Here is a 23,040-nt window from a genome sequence, read left to right as displayed (position 1 = left end):
CAATATCACTCCTTCCAGCTAAGGACCGGTTTAGCCATCGCCTTTCTATCTGATTAAGGTTCCTCTTTTTTTCAGTTGTTCGATTTTTCCAAATTCTTTAGAGAAGAAAACAATGACTCTGATGCCTCAGAAGAGACCAGAACTCTGAAGGGAAGAATGACATGGGGCAGAGATCTGTCAGCTCACTAGAGGAACAGCACCTCATACAGCAACAGAGGTCAAGGATCCTTGTCATTACAGGCTGGGAGTAAACCTGAGATTCAGAAAAAGAAGAGAAGGCCCTCTGCGTGGCTAAATTTCAACCACTGCTGGGGCGCTGGAGTAACAGAGCGTTCAGGGAAACCTTGCACCAGATCCCTGGAGATCTTCAGTTGCCAACACTGCTGTGTAAAGCCGGCACCTAGATCAGGGGCAGTGCTCAGCGAGCTGGGAAACATTTCATGTCTGGAATAGAGGACCCTATCAACAAAAACCGAGGTGCTCCTGAGATTGGAGATTTTCGCCTGCCTTCATTTCTGATTCTCTTTTGTTGCCAGGAACTCTGAGCCTCCTTCTCCTTCCTTCAATGAGAAGTACCTGAAGAACTGCTGGAGGAGACTTTCCTCCTTTCTAAAGACACAGAGGGGCTACGTGGATATTCAAAACTAAAGCTTGGAATCCAAGAGACAAAGGCTTTAGCTGATGACTCAAACAGAGAGAGCAGCATGATGTCTGGTTAAGTAGTGTTTAATAAATATATTTCAAATATTAAATAAGTCAGGCATCTATTACAGAGATGAAGGAAAATAAGCCTGGACACAGTAATTATGGGTGATTTTGTGATGTGGGCAGAATCCTGAAAAACAAGCCTGATCTTAACAGATAAGGAAGGGCAACCCCAGTGCTCCATGGAGAGGGCACACCTTGAGCAGAGATGGGTCAGTGTGGGCATACCTTGGGTCCATCTAAGTCTTGTTCAAGGCAAGGGCTCTATATCTTTCTGTTTTTTCCTCAGCTTTGTTGTATTTTATTCTATATCCTAATTGCCTAAGATAGTAATATTTTTGATGAATTTGCTCTTTTCTGACCTATTTCACTAAATATTAAATGACACTCTCTTATGGGGCTAAGAGGAAGAGCGAAACATACAGGTTCTATTTTGGTTGAGATTAAATATTTTCCTATCTCGTTCTTGCATCAGAATGTGGCCCCCTGTAGATATCTCAGAGCCCTGCAGGGGCCCCAGCTGGTGTCTTGTGCCTGCTAAGTTCTGCTTGTCAAATTCTGTCCATTTCTCAAAAACACGAGGTGAGGAGAACGACAACAAGGACTCTACCTTTTGCAAAAAGTCAGCCTGACCCCCTTCCTGTGAAAGCCCAGGGATTTCAGACGGGCAGATAAAGGACTTTATGGCTTCGGCAGTCATTCTGAACCCCAGTGTAATGAAGGCATGCAGGTCAATTACCCATCTGTTTGTGTTTCTATTGCTGTGAATTACAGTATCCATCGCTGACAGCTCATTGGAGTGGAATGGAAATAAGACGATAATTCACCAGGTGAAACTGTGCAGAAAGGGCGAAAAGGCTATGATCTCATTCAGAAGTTCAGCCTTGTCTCCGTGACCGGTCATCCACGCTCTGGGAAATGAAGAAAGGCAGCTACCTGGGGGGGAAGTGGGTGGGTCTGGCTCCCCCTTCCGGATAGAGTGCCCTTTTGTTTTCTCAGGTATCCTTATCTATCCTGCAGGATCTTAAGGAGAAGACTTGGAACCCTCGGAGGAAAGATACAGGTAAGCAAAATTTCACACAGTAAAATGAACACCTTTTGTTAACTGTCAGAAGTTTTGAGGGATGAAACAGCTTGCCTTAGTAGGTAGAGGGCTTCTCGTCATTGGAAATACAGAAGCAGAATCTGAAAGCTGACACTGTAGGGATGCTCCAAAAACCCATTCATGCATATTCAGTGCCCCTCCCTGAAGTGTCCTCCTTTGGGAAAAATTATACACCCCCACCTCTGAGTGGCTCAGATGGTAAGGAGTCTGCCCACAAAGCAGGAGACCCGGGTTTGATCCTGGGATTGGGAAGATCCCCTGGAGAAGGGAATGGCAACCCACTCCAGTATTCTTGCCTGGAGAATTCCACAGAGGAGCCTGGAAGGCTACAGTTCATGGGGTCCCAAAGAGTTGGATACAACTGAGTGACTTTCACATTCACCCTCTGAACTCAGATAGGTTCCCACAGCATGTTTTGGCTAATGAAATGTATAAGTGATACGTGCAACTTCCAAAATGAAGCTACAAGAACCAACATATGGGCCCCTCAGTTTCTCTTGGCCCATCACCACCGCAACAGCCATGTTCCATCTAGAGCACACCACTGCTCTCCATACAGAGGTCTTCATTCTGTGAAGCAGAATCACACCTGACTTGTGACAATGATGCAGAATCAGTAAGAAATGACTACTCACATTTGCCAACCACTGGGATTCAGGGATTGTTTGTTAGCACAACATAACCTAGCATATACTGACAGATACAGGAATCGGCAAACAGGGGCCATGAGCCTATTTTCACAAATTAACTTTATTGGAACACAACCAAACAGACGGAAGTATCATTTACCTGCTTTCACATCACAACAGAGGAGTCGAATAAGTTGCATCAGAGACTGCGTGTGACCCACAAAGCCTAAAATATTTACCATCTGGCTCTTTACAGAAGACGTCTGCCAGCCCCTGTACTAGTTGATCATTATGATTTTCTGAACCTTGATTTTCTATGAGTCTATTCTGTGCTGGTCTTATTTCAATTATTAAGCAAAGATCGATTAGGCATATATTATGTGCTGGGCCCTTTTAGGTGCTGGAGAAAAGGTTAGAAGCAAAATCTGTGCTCTCTCAGAACTTACCTTTCAGTGGGAGAGATAATCAGGGGAGAATTTAAACTGACAAAAAGGACTGGGGGCAGGGAGACTTCTAAATGACAATTTTAACTTGGAAAAAGAGAATATGGTCTAAACTATGAAATCATCAATGATAAGGAGGCAGACATACCTTTTTTTTCCCTCCAACATACTTTTAAAATTCAGTTTCATAAAATTGCAACATGAAGATACCCTTGAAACTGAAGAAGAGGTTGAATCAATTTAAATCTAAGCTTCTTCACAGAATTCATGATGAAACCCAAACTACACCTCACAGACTCTGTCACCTGATCCCTGGATCAGCTGGTGTCCACAGAGTCTTTTATCCCCTGTCTCTCTCTTTTTTGAGACATCCTGTACCACCACCACCTCTGCTACCAGAATGCAAGTTCTCTCTGTCCAAATTTTGGCTCCAGCTCTTATTAACAGTGTGACCTTGGGAAGTTAAGATAAAGAGGCTTAACTTCTCCGATTCTCAGTTTTCTCATTAAAGTTCATGTGTAGGGTTGGTGTGAAAGTTAAATGAATAATTTTATACCTTGATTGTGGCAGTATCTTGATTACATGATTGGATATATTTGTCATATTCATAGAACTGTTCATCTCAAAATGGTGAATTTTTCTGGATGTAAATTTTATCTCAATGAATTAGAAAACAAAATCAATTGTGTAATCCATGTGAAACTCATAGCGTTAATGTGAGTGAGTGAGTGAAAGTCACTCAGTCGTGTCTGACTCTTTGCGACCCCATGGACTGTACAGTCCATGGAATTCTCCAGGACAGAATCCTGGAGTGGGTAGCCTTTCCCTTCTCCAGGGGATCTTCCCAACCCAGGGATGGAGCCCAGGTCTCCCGCACTGCAGGTGGATTCTCAACCAGCTGAGCCACCAGGGAGCCCCATAGCATTAATACATGACAGTTATTTCAAGTGATGTTGGTTTCTGTGCTCACCCGGTTTTCCAGTGCTTTCCCTGGAAGCCCTTGGCAATCCAGGTGCTCCTCTGTAGACAACCAAAAGCACCTTGCATGTACCTCAAATGCTAATAGAACAAGTATTGCATCATATTTTGTATGTTTATGTTCATCTTCCTCCTGGTCTGTGAGCTCCTCCTTGAATGCCAGGGGTAATACGTCATTCATCTCCCACCTCCTTGTCATCTGGCACATGAGGGGGTACCCAGGAAATAATTTTGAACAAAGGTGAATTTAGAGAAAATGTGCTTGAGAGAGGGTTGTGGGTCTCTGTTCTGGGCTTAGTACATCTCACCTCTCTAGAGCTCTTCCTCATGAGCAGGGCCTGTGCTGTCTTTCCTGACATCATAGCTTGAAACCTGAAGCTATTTTAACTTCAGCTCAATATTGTTAAGAAACATCTGAGTGAAAAAATTCACAAATTGAAAAAAAAAAAACCTTCTAAGATAACAATGATGCTAAAAGACTTGGCCACTAAACTCAGCACATATTTTGTTTGGGATCCATTGTTACAAATTATGATTCTTGAGAACTACGACTGGTTTCTATGTCTTTGCATTCTTTCCACGATATCAAATACAAAACTAGATCACAGTGCGTGTGCAAAAATAAAGCTGCTCAATTCTGCCACGCTTAGAAAAGTCCTTTCACTCACCACTTTATTGAGGCAGACAATGTACTAGATACTAGAGATACAGAAAGTTAATAAGACGGTTTTGAACTCAAGGGGCCCCAGTTGGGTAGGAGAACTAAATTCTTAAATGTAAAATTAAAATAAAATATACACCCATTTCAGCAGAAGGAATAAAGAAAAGCCTTCTACATTTGTAAGAGCAGAGGAAAAGTTATTTTGGACAGGATTTAACCCAAATGATATTATATTAATAGTCCAGCATTTGCCAAGTTGTATGACCCAGAATCATAGACCTGCACATGTAACCAAGATCAAATACATTCAGGAGACTTTGTGTATTCAATCCAGCTCTTGAGGTCCATAATGCACATCAGCCCAGTTAAGGCACCGGGAAGCCAAGCCGTAAGGAAGTGTGGTTTGCGTTGCTTAAGCCAGCATTTCAGTACCACTGAGCTTTGGTTAAGTTTCTGTTTCACAACAAAGAGCCCCAAAATCCCAGTGGTTTACAACCACAAAAGGTTTATTTCTTGCTCATGTTTCATGTTGGCTGGGCTTTGGCTCTGTGTCAGATGTCTTCTTCTTCAGACCAAAGCTGAAGGAGTGGCCTCTCTCAGGTATATATGCCATTCTCAGAGGGAAAAGGGTAAAAGCCAAACCAGGCAGTGTCTCCTAAAATGAAGCGTGCGTTATATTCCACTGGCCAAAGCAAGTCATATGGCCAAGTCCAATGTCAACTAAGTGAGGTGTATATGTCTCCTACAGGACAACACTGCCTGTCACATGGTAATGCGTTAGTGTGTATAATAATCCTCTCAGGGGAAGAGAACAATGGAGTCAGGCAATCCACCACAAAATAAACCTATTTTTGTACCAAGGCTTTGGTACAAAATTTAAATTTTTTAAAATTTAATTGCTGTATGATCCAGCAATTGCACTCTTAAGGTATATATTCAAAAAAACTGCACACAGGTATTCAAATTAAAACTTGAACATGTTGTTCACAGGAGCAATATTGATCAAAAGGCAGAGAAACCCTAAATATCCATCAACATATGAATGAACAAACAAAATGTGGGTGTGGATATCCACGCAGTAGAATATTAACTCAGTCATAGAATGAAGTGCTGTTTCATGCCACAACATGGATGAGCCTTGAAAACATTTCGCTACATGAACGATACCAGACACACACACACACACAGATTATATGATTCCAATCATCTGAAATGTTCAGGGCAGGCAAATCCATAGAGACAGAAATGCGATTAGTAGTTGCCAGGAACTGGAGGGAGTGAAGAGCAGAGAGGACAGTTTAATGGATACAGAATTTCCACATGGGATGGTGAGAAAGTTCTGGAACTAGTAAGGGATGGTAGTTGCACAACACTGTGAATAGGCTTAATGCCACTGAACTGTGTACTTTTAAATGCCTACAGCATTAAACTTTGTTATGTATATTTCATCACAATTTAAAAAAACTAAGATTCAAAGCAAATTGATTTGATAGTTCACATAAATTTAAATCAGTAAATATATATTGGGCATACACTATATAAGTAAGAGCACACATCAAGTAAGTAAAAACTGAATAATGAGCAAATTTAAAAGGATATGGATTCTACTTTCAGGGATCAGGGCAATTTAGTAGCAAATATGAACAATTGTGCACATAACAAAAGGTAGAATGTACCCAGAATACAGTGAAATGCATTGAAAGAGCTATATTTGCAGTGCCAAAGGAGAGCTTAATTCTGCCTGAGATAAATTCTGACAGGTAAGAACAAAAGATAAAATAAAAAATAAAATAAAAATACACGGGGACCTTGTTTAAAGAGAGTCAATATATTAATTTCCATGGGTGATTCAGGTTTTGGCCACCCTGATGCCTGATTTCTGTACAATCAATGAGATCAGTGAGGAATCGAGTGAGACGTGGTGGTTGAAGTAGATCAAATAGTCTCATTGATCACTGATCAGTCCAGGATTTCTGTGCTGCACACTTGGCCACAAGTTTATTGAAAGGCAGAGCCTCACATGACCACACACCAAAAGATGAACCCTCTAATAGGCCTTCCCTCAACACAGCTTCCAGTGCTCTTGCCTGGAGAATCCCAGGGATGGGGGAGCCTGGTGGGCTGCCCTCTATGGGGTCGCACAGAGTCGGACATGACTGAAGCGACTTAGCAGCAGCAGCAGCAGCAACACAGCTTGGAGAAGGGAATGACAACCACTCCAGTATTCTTGCCTGGAGAATTCCATGGACAGAGGAGTTTGGTGGCCTACAGTCCATGTGGTTGTAAAGAGTCAGACACGACTGAGCGCCTAACACACACACAATACAGCTAATACTCCATCAGCATACCCAGCTCTTTCTATACAGATCTGAGTATTGAGTCACCACTTTATTTCAGGTTTCCCCTGGTCAGAGGCAGCCCTTTTTATCATCATCTACACCTGGAATGTTGCAAGGCTCTCACAATCGTCTGTTCTAAAGGTATTTTGATCTTTTATGGTTCTGGATTCTTTTGAGAGTATGAGAATAGCTATGGAAATGGCACGCCTACGCACATCCACAAGTTGGCAAGTAATTTTAGGAAAATCACAGACTTTCAAAAGTCAACAGCAGAACCTATCGGCACATAGAAAGGGCTACAGAACTACCAGCTCCAATAAAAACCATGATTATGTTATTCATTTCAGGTTGAGACACGACGCAGTACGTACTTACAGAGCACTGCCACTGAGTGGACATGGGCTCAAATTCCTGCTCTGCTGACTACAAGACAGTTAATTAACCTCTGTGAGCCTCAGTTCTCAAAATTGGAAAATGGATTGTGTTGAGGTTTCCACGATAGATTGATATAAAGGAATGAACTCTATACCTGGCATGTGAGAATTATCCAGGAAATCGTCTATTACTTTATATCAACCCCCTTCGTTTTAGGTCAGATGCTTTCCATATATGTGTTAAGTATTAAGTCACTCGGTCATGTCCCGACTCTTTGTGAACCCCATGGACTGCAGCCTGCCAGGCTCCTCTGTCCATGGAATTCTCCAGGCAATATTACTGGAGTGGGTTGCCCTTTCCTTCACCAGGGGATCTTCTCAACCCAGGGATCAAACTTGGGTCTCCTGCATTGCAGGCAGATTTTTTACTGTCTGAACTTTTTATATATTTTCCAAATAAATGTAGGATCATGGCTCTGAGACAGGAGTATTTTCATTCCAATTTTGTGCAGATTCAGTTTAGTTCAGTCATGTCCAACTCTTTGCAACCCCATGGACTGCAGCATACTAGGCTTCCCTGTCCACCAACTCCCAGAGTTTGCTCGAACTTCTGTCCATCAAGTCCGTGATGCCATCCAACCATCTCATCCTATGTTGTCCCCTTCTCCTCCTGCCTTCAGTCTTTCCCAGCATCAGGATCTTTTCCAATGAGTCAGTTCTTTGCATCAGGTGGCCAAAGTATTGGAGCTTCAGCATCAGTCTAATTTTGCAGATTAGAAGACCAGAAGAAGCTCAGAGACTTAATTAACTAGTTCAAGGACTTATAACTATCACATTTGCTCTCAGATCCTCCCATTCTGGGCTCCTCTGGTGGCTCAGTGGTAAAGGATCCACCTGCCAATGCAGGAGACACAGGATAGATCCCTGGGTCGGGAAGATCCCCTAGAGGAGGAAATGGCAACCCACTCCAGTATTCTTACTGGGAAAATCCCACGGACGGAGGAGCCTGATGGGCTCCAGTTCATGGGGTCACAAAGAGTTGGACATGACTGAGCAACTGCTTATGCCTGCCTCCCTATTCTACTTGTGTTCTGATTCAGTCTTTAATTGGCATCTTCAATCTACTTCCTAAGAGGAACTCCACTTTTTCTCACAAGGCAGAGAACACAGTGCTCCTAGGCTCATAAAGGAAAACCAATATTTGGACTCAAGCAGTTGGGTGGCAGTCAGCAATCCCATTTGTCATGAAGGCGCTGTTCTTTTGTCCAACAGGCTTTTACAGACAGAGCCGAGGGAAGGCGGAAATTTGGATCCCCATCAGTGCCTCCTAGACCCCTGCTAATCAACAAGAAGGCCCTTAGTCACGAGCCATTGCCTGCAACCCCGGGCTAATTCTTAATGAGGTTTCAGCCCAAAGCTGCTGACTAGAGCCGGTGCTGGTAGCAATCGCTCGGCGTTCCCTCTGGGGTCACAAGGCCGCCGGGGGCCATGGGGCTTCATGAAAGAAAGACGGAATCACCTTCCTTCCTCGCTTCCTCTACCACTGCAGCTGTGCAGGGATTTAGTCCCATTCTCTCCACACACAGAATGTGCTGTGCGGACTCAAAGCTCCCTGAGAAAAGCTATCTTGGCACCCAGGCAGCCGGGAGCCAGAAGCTGGGGGGTGGGGGCCTTGGGAAAGTGACTTTACCTTGGGAGGCCTCAGTTTCTTCATCTGTGTAATGGGGTAACATAATCCCTAGCTCTCAGTTGGTGGGAGAGATAAACAGGCTCATGGGTATAAGCACGATGCCTGAGAAGGTGTAACAGCTCAAAATAATGTTGATTTTAAACAGCTCCACATGCTCTGTCCCTCTCTTTCTCCTACTTGATGCAAGAGGCCTTGAAAATCATCTCTGCTCTGTTTATGATGCAAAGGAGGAACCGCTGAAGAAAGGGGTCTTCTGCACTCCTCTTGCCTTGGCGCCTCCTCTCACCCCTCCCTCTCCTCCTCGACTCCGCCTCTTCTTCACCCCCCTGCTCCTCTTCCCTTTTCTTCTCTGCCCTTCCCCGTCCCCCTCCTCCACCCTTCACTTCCTCATCCTTCACCTGCTCTCGCCTCCCTTTCTTCCCACGCCGGTTTCCCTTCCTCTTTCTCTCCTTTCCCCCAGCCTCCTGGTCCTCTGCCTTCTCCGGTCACTGTTACACCAATACTATACCAACTTCCAGTTCAGCAAATAGATATTATATGAGTCCCAATGGCCACAGCACTATATTTAATATAATGAAACACAAAGTTGGCAAAATCCCTTCCTTAAAGAAACCTATGATTAAATTTAATAAGAAAGGTAAAACCTAAATGAAATGAACATGTTGCAAGATGAAGTTTAAAAAAAAAAAAAGCCATACAAGGGGTCTTAAAAGAGGCTTCTGGGGAGAGGTGGCATTTGGGAGAGTAAAGGCGCGTGGCTCTCACCTGAAAGGTAGAACAGCCACAGCGCAGAAAAGGCACGTGCCCTCTGAAGAATGCTCTCCGTGCAGGAAGGGAGGCTCCTGGCACAGAGGAGGTCTCAGGACATCGTCCTTTCAGGTTGAACTGGATCCGGCATGATGTGCAAAGAGAATCATAAGAATTCAGAGCAAATGGAGCTCACTATGGGCTGGGTGATTCATTCAATTATTCATCAATTATTTATAAATTCATTTAACATGTATCTTCCATGTATGTACACTGTTTATGAGCCAGATTGTATATATCATGCTAGAGACAGAGATGGCCCTTAGCAATGAGGAACTTATACTCCAACTAGGGAGCCAGATTAATAATATCACGTGACAGATCGAAGAGAAGAAGGTGTACAGGGTGTCTAACAGCCTGAGCAGGTGCAGGAAGAGGAGCTTTCCGAGGAGAAGCGGAAGTCCAGGAACTGGAGAAATGATGTACAAAGGTGCAAAGTAATAAAAACAATAACAAAAAAGATGCCTATAGTAAAATGTAAGAAATTCCACAGGCCTGGAGTAAGGATGCGGGTATGTACTGGATGGTGGAATATGACAAAGCCAAGAAAACAGGCGCAAGTTTGATTCTCACCAGCCTGACGCCCAGGTATCTCAGAGACTGGGAAGGGTTTTAAGCAGAGAAGTAACAGCATTTGATTTGGTGCTAGGAAGAGCATACTGGCTGCTTAGATGGGGATGGGTCAGCAGAAGTGGTCAGAATCAAGAAAACTGGCTTGACAATCATTGCGATGAGCCAGGGAAGAGAGAAATGGTGATGGGAGGAGGTGAGCCAAGACAAGGTAAAGAAGGAAGGATTCCTGATGAGAGGATGGACATTTGTGTTGGGTGTGGAAAGATGGACTGAACTCAGTGAACGAGAGAAGAGCCGTCATTTAGGGCATGAACAGATTCCGAGGGCATCAGTGATAGGCGATAGAGACTGCTCTGGAAGGAGCTGAGCTTTCAAGAAGATACAGGGAAAGAATGGAAGGGAAAGGAGGAGGAGGAAGAAGGAGGGAAGAACAAAGGAGGAGGCGGGAGAGAAATAATCCAAGATCAGTAAGTGATCTTAAGATCTGAAAGTGATTTCCTAAAGGAAATCAGTCCTGAATATTCATTGGAAGGACTGATGCTGAAGCTGAAGCTCCAATACTCTACTGATGTGAAGAGCTGATTCATTAGAAAAGATCCTGATGCTGGGAAACATTGAAGGCAGGAGGAGAAGGGGACAACAGAGGATGAGATGGTTGGATGGCATCACTGACTCGATGGACATGAGTTTCAGCAAGCTCCAGGAGTTGGTGATGGACAGGGAAGCCTGGTGTGCTGCAGTCCATAGGGTCACATAGAGTCGGACACGACTGAGCGGCTGAACTGAACTGAAAATCTGACCTTTTAACAGGTCAATGAAAAGTGACCGGGAGTAAAGTTGAAGAAACTGGCCCTGTTACCACAACTGTGAACTGGACCCACCTTTGGGTCCATATGTTCTTTTTCCCTTTACCCTGTACGAACTTGCAGGAGGTCTTATCTAAGGTAAATAATTCCAGTCATATACAAGATCCTATTCACTCTTCCCTGCTCAACCATGACCCCAGTGGAGCAAAATCCCTCTTGCTCACAGAATCAAGGTTTCCTTCTCTGAAGATAACTCCCCGACAACATATCAGAGTTTTGTTGCTTCTATATTAAAAAAGAAGAAAAGCTCAGGGACCCCACGTCACCTGCTACTGTACCATTTACTGTGAGGTTCCTCTGGAGTTTGCTAAAGCCCTGCCCTCACTTCCTCTCTTCTTATTTTCTCCTGAAGTCACTCTACTCAGGCTTCCACTCCCATAACTCTACCGAAGCATTGTTGTCAGGGTCACCCATGCCTTCCACGCTGCTAACCCCGCTACTCTCTTCTCATGTCCATCTTCCCCATCCCATCAGCAGCAACTGACACAATTGACAATGAGCTCTCCACCTGATTTCCAGGATGCCACATTCTCTTGGCTCTCTTCCCATCACTGCCTCCACTCTGCTCCTCAGCCAGTTCTTAGCTTCCTTTCCTTGTTCCTCATTATGATGCCATTATCCCAACTCATAAATATTAAATTCCCCATGGCTCAATCACTGGGCTCCTTCTTTTCTCTATCTATACTCTCTCTCAAGGTGATCTTATCCAATCTCACATCATTAGCTATCATCCGTATGCTAATTTACATCACTGTCTTCTCCCCTGACTTTCCACGTGTCCACTCAACATAGACATATCAGACTTCTCAAACCTAGGTTCAGACCCAATTCCTCACGGCCTTCGACAGTATTCCCCATAGCAGTAAGGGAATCCGATCACTGCAGCTGCTCGGGCAAAACTCCGGGAACATCCTCTGTCTCTCTCTCTCTCATAAGTGTTTCTTCAGTCCACTGCCGAAGAATGTCAGCACCACTCGAATTAAAAGTATGTCCACAATTCAGTCACTTCTTACAACCCTCACAGTCACCATCGGTGGCCCAGGCTGTCATTCTTCTCTCAGCTTAATAAATATGATGGCCTTCCAGCTGGGTTCCTTGTATGTGATCTTGCCCTCTACAAGTCTCTTCTACAGAACAGTCATAGTAATTCACATAAAACGGAAGTCAGGTCCAGTTATCCCACTGCCCATATTTGCACTGGCTTCTCATTTCATTCAGAGTAAAATCTAAAGCCTGTTCCACGGTCTACAAATTTCTAGATGACCTATTCCCTCACTATCCCTCTGACTGTAAAGAAAATATATTTCTCTGTTTACTTGTTTAGTGTCTGCTCCCCCAATACCCACACACTCAATGTAAACTCCAAAATGACTGAGAGTTAGCTTATTCAGGGCTCTGTATCCTGTTCTTAAAACAATGTCTGATGTATAGCTGACACTCAATAAATATTACTAAATGAGTAAGTGAATGTGTGAATGAATACATTTCTGAATTATCCCTAGATTTCAGCAAACTATTTTTTCTGCATCCCTTTCCACGTCAGTGAGCTATGGAGGCAGAGGTCTGTTCTCTGTACATCCATCTCACCAGATGGATACTCAATTCAATTACACGACAATGTCGGTAAAACACTCAATGGGCTTCTTGGAGAGAGAAGGATAAAAATGAGAAGTTATCATTATGCCATTAGCATTATTACAAGTAGCTCGGTGGTTGCTGCTTTGACTACTAATAGCCTCTTTTCATTTCCATGATACTTTCTTTTTCATTTCGAGTCTCCATCTCCAAACTTCCTTTTTTATTTTTTTTTAATTTTTCTATTTCTCTCCGCCTTTGCCTTGTTCTGTGAACCTTTTATGAAACACCACAAAGTGAAGGTCATTCGAGTGCCATTCGTATCATCCTCCATCTACCCTAATAAACCTGCAGAATCTGCCCCAACCCTCATGCAGAGGCATCAGGAGGGGACCAGAGGAATGCCGAGCCACCCATTTTAAGAGGGAGAAACTCTAAAGTCAGGCTGTTGGGGTTAAAATTCTGGCTCAGTCGCTTATTAAGAAACCTCTCTTCAGTCCCAGTTTCCTTACCTACAAATTGGGAATGTTATTTACCTATGCCTCCCTTATAAATGCTATGAGCATTAAAAATGTAATAAATCCCATTATATACAACAAATACAAGTTAAATAAAAAGAAACACACAAATATAAGTATAGTAAAAATAAACTAACACAGCTCCTGGCACACAAGGACATGCTTAATAAGCAACGTCTGTTATTTCTGGTTCTTCAACTCGCAAGACCATGCAGCTTCCCTTTAGGCTGGGCTGGACCACCTCCTGCTCTTTTATGTCTCCATTTTATTCATGTTTTCTTTTTGCAGAGGATGTCAAAATAGAGCACATTATTAAAAAGCTTAATAGCTGCATATTTTATACACAGAAATGTATACATATAAGTCATGTGTGTACAGCTGTATCGATTTTCACAAAGTAAACACATCCATGTGTGGCCATCGTGATCAAAACCTTACCAAGACCTCCAGAAACCTCTCTCATCTCTCTCCAGTCACTCCCCTGTTCCTCCTCTGCAAAGGAATCCTGAAACAGTGTATGTGTCTGACTGTTTCTGACCAGTGGGAAGAGCAGAATCATAAGAGCGTCTCCTCTTTCCTATCTGGCTTCTTTAACTCTGTGTTGTTGTTGTTTTTTAATATTTACTTATTCGGGTCTTGCTTGTGGCACATGGGATCTTTCGTTGTGCAGCGTGGGCTTCTCTCTAGTTGTGGAACTAGGGCTTAGTTGGTCTGCAAGACGTAGGATTTTAGTTCCCCGACCAGGGATTGAATCTGCGTTGCCTGCTGATTCTTAACCACTGGACCACCAGGGAAGTCTCGCCTTATTCAGTGCTGCGGTCATGAGATTCTTCCATACTGCCGCACAGAACGGCAGTTTAGGGACCCCTCCAGCGGTGCAGTGCTTACGAATCTGTCTTTCAACGGTCATGAGATTCTTCCATACTGCCGCACAGAACGGCAGTTTAGGGACCCCTCCAGCGGTGCAGTGCTTAAGAACCTGTCTTTCAACGCATGGGTTCAAACCCTGGTTGGGGAGCTAAGGTCTCCGATGTCGCGGGGCAACTAAGCCCATGCACTGCAACGACTGAGCCCGCGTCCCACCACCTGAGAAAGCCCGGACGCTGCAATGAAGACCCAGAGCAGCTAGACATAAAACACGAATCATGGTTTATTCTTTCTCATTTCTGTACTGTAGCTCGTCATGTGACTGTATGACAAATTATCCATTTTCTTGTTGATGGGGGTTTGGGGGCTATTTCCATTTAGGAGACTGCTTTGAACAAAGCCAGTGAACATTCATGATTTTTGGTGAACATATGTAATAATTCTTTTGGGCATATTCCTAGGAGTTGTAACTGTTGGGTCATGGGGTCAAGGCATATTGAGTTCTTAGTGGAAGCTGCCAAGAAGAGCTTTCCAAAGTAATTTGGAAAATTTATTCTTCTGGAAGCAATGCGTGTACACACCCACCATTCCACATCATCAGTCCTAGATATTGTCAGTTTTTTCCAACTGAGCCAGACTGACTGCTGTGTTATGACACTGAACAGTTTTATTCTACATTTTCTGAGGACAAGTAAAGTTATTCACTTTTTCAAATATCTGTTTGCCATTTTGATATTCTTGTTTGTGAAGTGCCTGTTCATGTCTTTGCATCCCTCTTCTTGTCTTTCTGGATTGTCTGCCTGTTACTTACTGGTTTCAGAGGTTGTTTACATATTTTGTGTGCTTCCTTGGTAGCTCAGTTGGTAAAATAATCCACCTGTAAGGCAGGAGGCCCAGGTTCGATCCTGGGGTGTACACATTTTACACATCAGTTCTGGGTCAGATACATTTATCATCGATATTGCCCTCCACTCTGTAACTTGAATTTTCCTTCTATGAATGGCATCTTCTAATGAACAGAAATTAATTTTAATGTAGTCCAGTTTATCAACCTTTTTCTTTCACTTGCTGCTTTCTGTATGCTACTGAATAAATATCAGTTCAGCTCAGTTCAGTCGCTCAGTTGTGTTCGAGTCTTTGCGACCCTGTGAATCGCAGCACGCCAGGCCTCCCTGTCCATCACCAACTCCCGGAGTTCACCCAAACTCATGTGCATCAAGTCGGTGATGCCATCCAGCCATCTCATCCTCTGTCGTCCCCTTCTCTTCCTGCCCCCAATCCCTCCCAGCATCAGAGTCTTTTCCAATGAGTCAACTCTTCGCATGAGGTGGCCTAAGTACTGGAGTTTCAGCTTTAGCATCAGTCTTTCCAATGAACACCCAGGACTGGTCTCCTTTAGGACGGACTGGTCGGATGTTCTTGCAGTCCAAGTATAAATATCAGCCTACCTCTAAATCAAGAGATACTCTTCTGTGTTACAGTAAGAAGCTTCTCTCTGTTCTACTCTCCACCAGGTGAGTATTTTTCTCCTTTCTATGACTCCTCTACCTAGGCAGATAGAACGAATTACCCTTTTATTTTCCTGAATCTCCATAATAATGTGCATTACTTTTGCTATCTCTATTATATGACACACTACCTTGAATCATATGTATTTTCCTGTCCATCAGCTCTATCTTATCCTTTCACTCCAGTCACTCAAATATCTAAATCTTTCATGTTCTTTTCACTAAATCCTGGTCATGATGCCTCCTAAGTAACTCCAAATTGGTCTATTTCACTCCATCTCAACTGCTACCTCCTAAATTTGTGGCATTTCGTCTTGAATACTGCAGCAGTTCTTAACTAACTGGTCACCAACCTCTAATCTACTCTTTTTAATTAATTGACCACACAGTAGCCAGATCAATCTTTCCAAACATTAATCTCTTCCTGCTATTTTGTTTTTTAAAACCCTTTCATGGTTCCTACTACTGTCAAATTAATGCTCACTTCATTTAAGTGCTTAGTGACTGAGCACTTTGGACGACTGAGGCTTATACTACAGGTGCCTACTGAGGACAGGAATTCAAAATCACATGTGAATGTGAATATTTAGAATGCAAAATGTTAGGGACTTAGAAGGCCAGAGAGCCCTGGATCTTAAACTTCCTTAGCTTCAAGGTAAATCAGTTTCTAAATGTCCCTAAGATCTTAATAACTGCCTGGCAACATCTTGCTCATCCCATCTAAATTTACTCCAGATATAACTCACAGGCCTCTCTGCCTCCTTCGTGCACAGCAGGGTGATCAGACGCAGATCGGAGCCGCCCTTCCTGGATTCAAACCCTGCTCTCACTCCACAAGTTCACTGTAGGCATTTGGGAACTAACGCTGGAAATCTTGGCACCCCCGAGGTTGGTTGGTCTTTCTTACTCATTTCTTATCAGGCATGACCAAACCCATCTGTCTACTCTTTTCTCTAATAAAGAGGGATAGGATTATTCTTCATGTATTTGAGGTTTTGTTTTCTCGGCTTTTGTTTTAACACTAGACCGTTCTCTTGACCTGAATTTCCCTGATGGATTTTCATTCACTGCTCCCAAGTGACACTGCCAAGCTCACCCCGTACAGCTTTCCAACCATCTTCCATAACAGGAGCATGAATCAAAGAGTTGCCAAGGAACCGGAATATAAAAGTCATATTAGGCTCTGCTTAGCTCGATCTGCCAATCTCAACCCAACTTTCCTCCCACTGACATTCAGAATCACCTTTATCATATACCTTTCTAGAAGGTCACATTCTTAGCTCGCTCAAAGTATATGCCATTTTTTTTTCTGACTATAAAGTTAATACATGATCATTGTAGAAAAGTTAGAAAAGGAATTGGAAGCCTAAAATAAATCACCTCTAACCTAATCATACAGAAGTAACCTCTTAACATCTCGGCATAATTCCTTGCAATTTTATTTTTCCTTATCTTTTTACATTAAGTTCATACCATTCCTTCAATCAAAATCATCCATTTTAAATTAACATCATACCAAATCATTTTCACATATCTTGAAAATTCTTTACAAACAACATTTTAGCACCTGCCTAATATTATGTGATATGGATGCTACATAATTCATTTAGTCTCCTCAGGTAAAAAGATGAGATCTTTACACTGTTTTTTTCTTTGCTATTATTATTTTTTTTGCTGTTTTAAAACAGCACTATCTATACTTAAGAGTCTTATCATTCCCCCCCCCTACAATCTCCCCTTCTCTTCATGATGAATTAATCAGGATAAAATGACTGTTTTAAAACATGTTTCCTTCAAGGTCTTGAGTATATACGGACCTTACATACAATAGATAATGAACAAATACAAATATATACTTCAACAAACTAATCCTTAGAATTATTGCAATTTCACTAGCAATGCCTAAGAGTGTTTGTTTTGCTCTGTTCTAGCCAGCACTGAATGTTCTCATCTGCAAACTCTGCTAAAAGTACACTCGCCTACACAAACACATATATATGCATGAGTGTGCTAAAGACCACAAATGATTAACAAAGGAGAAAGAAGATTCCACGGAACCCCCAAATTCTATAAAGTGTCCTATAGTTCTTTGAATTCAAATAACATCTGCCAAAATACATTGAGAATCAAACACAATAATGTGGGAAATTCAGATGCTATGATATGAAACTTTAATATATATTAGATCTGGAACATCTATAAATAACACTGTTTAGACATTTTCATCAAAATAATCAGATAAAGCTCACATTTCCATACTTTATCTCTGAAAACTAATTAATAACCATGAATTTAATGTCCCATATATGTTAAAATTTTTAAAAAGACATCATATCATAACTGTCTTGATTTCCACATTTTTAGCTTTCATTGGTCTCTCTCTGCCTTTCATCTTCTTCTTCCTTCTCCCTCCCTTCTGGCCTCCTGGTACTCTCCCATCCCTCCTCCGGCAGGCTGCTCCCTCCTCCCCTCTCAGCTCCCATCACTTTCACTGACATCCTACCTTGAAGGTGCAGTTTGCTCTCGGTGCTCTGCAGAAGGACGGAACTCACAGAGTCCAGATTGTCGTAGCTGTTACAGCCCAGGGGCCCAGTGCGTGTCTCTGTGACCTGAGTGGACAGTGAGGGCGACAGGTGTGAGACAGATGCCCTTGGCTGAGACGGATCCTGCAGAGTCGGCCCCCAGCAGCGAAGCAGCAGCAGGGAGAGTCTGTGACTGCGCCTGTGACCACTCCCCGAGCCCCTTGCCTGTGCCGAGGACCAGCGCTGACTGGCGCCAAGCAGACAGGCTAGCGGGGCAATGTAGCACAGACGGGAACCAGATGCCCAGGTTCTATCCTTGGTTCTCAAGCCACCGAGCCACTGTATTATATGAACTAATAACAAGTGGAAACACTACAGGGTATTTGGAAACCATGGGCTCTGGAAATCGGAGGGTCAGTGTTAAATCCTGGCTGGGCCATTGATTTGCTGTGTGACCACAGGCAGGCACTTCTTTAGGTTCCTGAAAGCTGAAGCTAATAAATCCTTCCCACAAAGGTTGTGAGACTAAACCTGATGGGCGGAAGTGCCTGACACGTGGCGTATGTTTGATAATAGACATCTCATTACCAAGAGCCTTATAAATTGCAGTGTGCATTATGGATGAGTACGTATGCATTGTCATTAGGCAAGAACAATAAACTCATTCCCATTTTCACAGAAAAATTAGCAAAGAGCACAATCAGCTCCACTGCAGAATGAACGCCCCTGTCCTCTGGCGGTGTGTTTCTAAAACACTGTCTGAGAATAACCGAGGTGGTGGACATTAGGGCGAACAGCTATTCTAAAAGATAACCTTGAAATATGATGGTTTCGTATGTAAAGTGGCTTCTTCATCTCTTCGGTCTTTATTTGCCATTATTTCACACAATCGTTGGTGGGCTTGTTTTGGGGTTTGCATCCTACTGCTAAGACACAGCGCTGACTGCTATAGAGAAGGAGGATTCTAGCAATGCCAGCAATGCCAGCTCCGCCTCTGTCCAGCAGCAGAGCTTTGGGTCAGTAACTCCCTTTTATAAGCCTCAATTTCCCTATCTCTACAATATCAACTCTAACAGTAAAGGGATCATGTTTTTGAAGTGTTCAGCACTTAGGAAACAGTACATAAATAGAAGGTTATTAGGCTTTGCTTTTAAAAAGTAATTTATCCTTTTGTGTGTATAGAATAATAGCATGGTTATTGTTGAAAGACTTTCAAAACTACCAATTCATCTTGCTATAGAGATACTCAGGAAGAGGAAAACGACTCAAGAAGGCAAAACTTCCCCACCTGGGTCGGCTGCTCATCTTAGACAAAGCTGGCAGGGAGGCCCATTCTAACCAGCAGGGTCTTGAAGTAGCCTCAAGAAATGGCTAGAAAAACCTGAGTCCCAGATTGAATGTCGAGGGTGGAGCTGTTGCAAGAATGGTTTCTTGAGCGGCCTCTGTCTAATTTCTCTGAGAAACTCCTCCTAAAGAGGCAGACTGCACTTCCAGGATGCACAAGAGAGGATTATCTCCCAACAGAGCTTCAATATCTCAATTCTGAATCCCATCCCGGGGGGAGGGAGCCATTTGGTGATAATGAAAACCAGGCCTTTGCTTTGCTCCTCTGAGTCGGATGGCTTCATAAAGCCCCAGCTCTCTGTGCCGAGTTCTCTAACAACATAATCCCCCCGATATAGGCGATTCTTCTCGGATAAGCTGGCTCTTTGTTTGTCGATCTGATTTATTTCTCTCCCTCCTCAGCAAGGCTCTCCCACCCACGTTTCTTCTCTTCCCTTGGTCAATTTCTGACTCATCTGCCTGACTCCTACCAACACTCCCCTGCCACCCGCCCACCATTCACACGCACACTATCCTGAGAGGTACCTTTTAATGTCTTGATAGAAGACTAAAAACAACCACCACCTAACACTAAGTCTGCATTTTATTCAGAAGAAACCAGACTGGAGAATGAGAGGTAAAAAATGCAGGTATAATCTGGTTTAAGAGAACTTGAGATGCAAAAAAATCTTCACGGAAACCCTCCAAAGAGCTAATCCTTTTTATCAAAAATGCCCTCCTTCATTCTCTTTATAAAGGTAATCCTTGAATTTCTTATATTGAAAGTGAAGTATTTAAGTACCTATGCTCTAAGGCAGTGAGCTGAAACTTTACAGCTGCTCTTTCCAATACAGCTATTTAAATTTAACTAAATAAAAAAAAATCCTTACAAATATAGTTTGTAAGTAGCCACATGTCATGAGCTCCATAACCCCATATGTCTAGTGGCTCCTGTCTTGGCCAGCACACATTCAGAGCTGTTCCATCACCTTGGAAGGGTCTACAGCGCTGGGTGATGAGCATGGGTCAGCATGTGACAGGCTGGCTGTTTTTATAAATAAACTTTTACTGGAATACAACTATGATCTTTTTTTTATACATTGTCTATGGCTGATTTTGTTCTACAGAAGCATAGATGAGTTGTAGGAACAGGGATCATATGACCTGCAAATCTTGAAATATTTATTATTGGCTCTTGACAAAAAATATTCCTGACCCTGGTGTAGAGAGTAGAGTTCTAATCCCTGTTACCGAACTGGCTAGGTGTGTAACCCTGAGCAAAAGTCTTCAACTTTTGGACCTCAGTGTTCATATCTATAAAATGGGGAGAGGGAGATGAAAAACACAGGAGTTAACCAATTACTGGCTTAGGCATAATCTGACTTCTGTGAACTCTATGACCTTGTGAAAATGAATTACCCAGTGTAGCCTCAGTTTCTTCACCTAAAAAGGGCACCTGGAAATCATTGACACAGAACTTGAAGACTGAAAGAGAGTACTATGGATAATTATGCCTCATGACCACAGCCAGGGCTGCCCCAGGAAATCAGTATGTGTGGTCTTAATGACAATGCTCAGGGTATTATACGGCATTGGACAACCTCAGTCAGAGTGGCTGGACAGGGGCACTGCTAGCTCCATAGGAAATGAGGAAGCTAGGAATTTCATCTGCCCATCGACTCAGACCACTTTAGCGCAGTGCTGCTGTCTTAAGAACCTGCCACCCTCAAGCTGTACCTTGATTGCTCCAGTTGATATCTGGATCTCATGGAGCCTCCTCATGGTGCCATCGCGGTCAACAAAGTAGGATGATGCAAGCTGGTGTAGAGCTTCAACACTTTGTGTGGCATTCCCTGACTTTCTGTCCAGGCGACTTTTGTCCATGTACATGGTCAAGGCCTCCTCCCCTGCAGGGAAAAGTAGAGAAGTCAGGCAGGCTGTTGAACTCCGTGAGGGGTAGAGATGCTTCAGGACTTCAAAGCAGAGAACAGCTTTGAACCTCTAATTTTGCCCAGATTTCCTACTGCCTCTGAAAATTAAGAGCACAGTACAAGCAAGACAGTCCAGAGGTGGCGGTGAGCACAAAGCTTCAACAGGAGGAGAATCGTGAAAACAAACTTAGCTGATCCCTTCCTGCTCCTTTCTCCGCCTCCTCTGGTTCCTTCTTACCATCCAGTTCCTCTTATTCCTCCTCTCATTTCTCCCCTCTCCTCTTCCCTCCTTGTTTCCTCCTTTCCTTCCTCTCTTTCTCCTTCTGCTACCCCTTCCCAGATAGACAGATGGACAGAGAGAGTGAGAGATGGAGGAGAGAGAGATAAGACACAGTTTAGACACAGATACAGATAAACAAATAGGAATAACTACGTGTCTGCGGAGAGAGGAAGAACTAAACTGTCAGTCCTGTGAAAGCAGATACTGTCTATATTATTGTTGTTATTGTTTAATTGCTAAGTCGTGTCTGACTCTTTTGCAACCTCACAGACTGCAGCCTGCCAGGCTCCTCTGTCCATGGGATTTCCCAGGCAAGGATACTGAAGTGGGTTGCCATTTCCTTCTCCAGGGAATCTTCCCGACTCAGGAATCGAACCTCGGTCTTCTACATTGCAGATGGACTTTTTATCACTAAGCCACTGGGGAAGCCCACTGTCTATATTAGTCACTGCTTTAGGAGACTGGGGTCAATCCCTGGGTCTGAAAGATCCCCCAAAGGAGGAAATGGCTACCCACTCCAGTATTCTTGCCTGAAGAATTCCACAGACAGAGGGTTCGCAAAGAGACAGACACAACTGAGGGACTGGGCATGCGTGTAACATCATCCTTTGTTCAAAGTCTGGTGCTTGGGATATATTAATAGTAAACAGTTAATCCATCCACTTTTTTCATTTATTCAATAAATATTTCTTAAGCTACATTTTGCAGGAGAGGGGAGATGACAAGAAAGTTGGGCATAGCATAGAAGAGAGAGAGAGAGAGAGAAAACCTCACCTAATTTACTCCATGAATTTTTCCTTAGAAATACATGCATATGTTACTAAGAGTATGAATTTATGGCGGATTTTATTTTGGATAACAGGATGATTCATCAGAACTTCAGAAGAGAAGCTCCACCTAAACAGATCTGATTCTTGCACCTCTGGTTCCACTCTCAACTAACTGTGAACTTGGGGACATTCGTCAACCTCTCTGTTTCTCAGTTTATTCACAAACAAGATTAGAAGAAGAAGAGCACCTGTTCCATGGAGTAATTAAGAAGAATAAATTAATTAGTATATACAAAGTCCTTACATTAGTATCTGTTTGTTGTAGCAACCAAAAATCATTTGGAATAGTAGCAGAACCTTTGATTCTAGAACTAGATTGCCTGGACTTGAACGAGCTACAGGAGTCAGTTGCAAATCCTGCTGCATGGCGGGGTTTTCATGTGTAATATTGGAAACAGTAGCCGTTTACCTCCTAGGTTGTCATAGGACTAAATCTGTTAATGACATAAAGTACCTGAGCTCTGCCTGGCACAGAATAACTTCTGCCATTGTTCGGTACCACAAATTATCAGTCAT

General features: G+C 43.1%; 1 protein-coding gene across 2 annotated transcripts in view; it reads right to left on the bottom strand.

Moving 5' to 3' along the window:
- Window positions 1–23,040, bottom strand: part of BRINP1 (BMP/retinoic acid inducible neural specific 1) — a 197,486-nt gene that overhangs the window by 41,429 nt on the left and 133,017 nt on the right. For both annotated transcript variants that reach the window (XM_070376070.1, XM_005891939.3), the window contains 2 exons: window positions 21,221–21,390; window positions 18,142–18,247 (listed from right to left, as the gene is read on the bottom strand). In XM_070376070.1, coding sequence (XP_070232171.1) covers window positions 18,142–18,247; window positions 21,221–21,390 — 276 coding nt within the window. The remainder of the gene's footprint in view (window positions 1–18,141; window positions 18,248–21,220; window positions 21,391–23,040) is intronic.

Source organism: Bos mutus, chromosome 8 (genome assembly GCF_027580195.1).
Source record: "Bos mutus isolate GX-2022 chromosome 8, NWIPB_WYAK_1.1, whole genome shotgun sequence".
In the NCBI taxonomy this organism is placed as follows: Eukaryota; Metazoa; Chordata; class Mammalia; order Artiodactyla; family Bovidae; genus Bos; species Bos mutus.
Note: the sequence above shows the minus strand (reverse complement) of the source record. Positions and strands in the feature narration are given on the sequence as shown.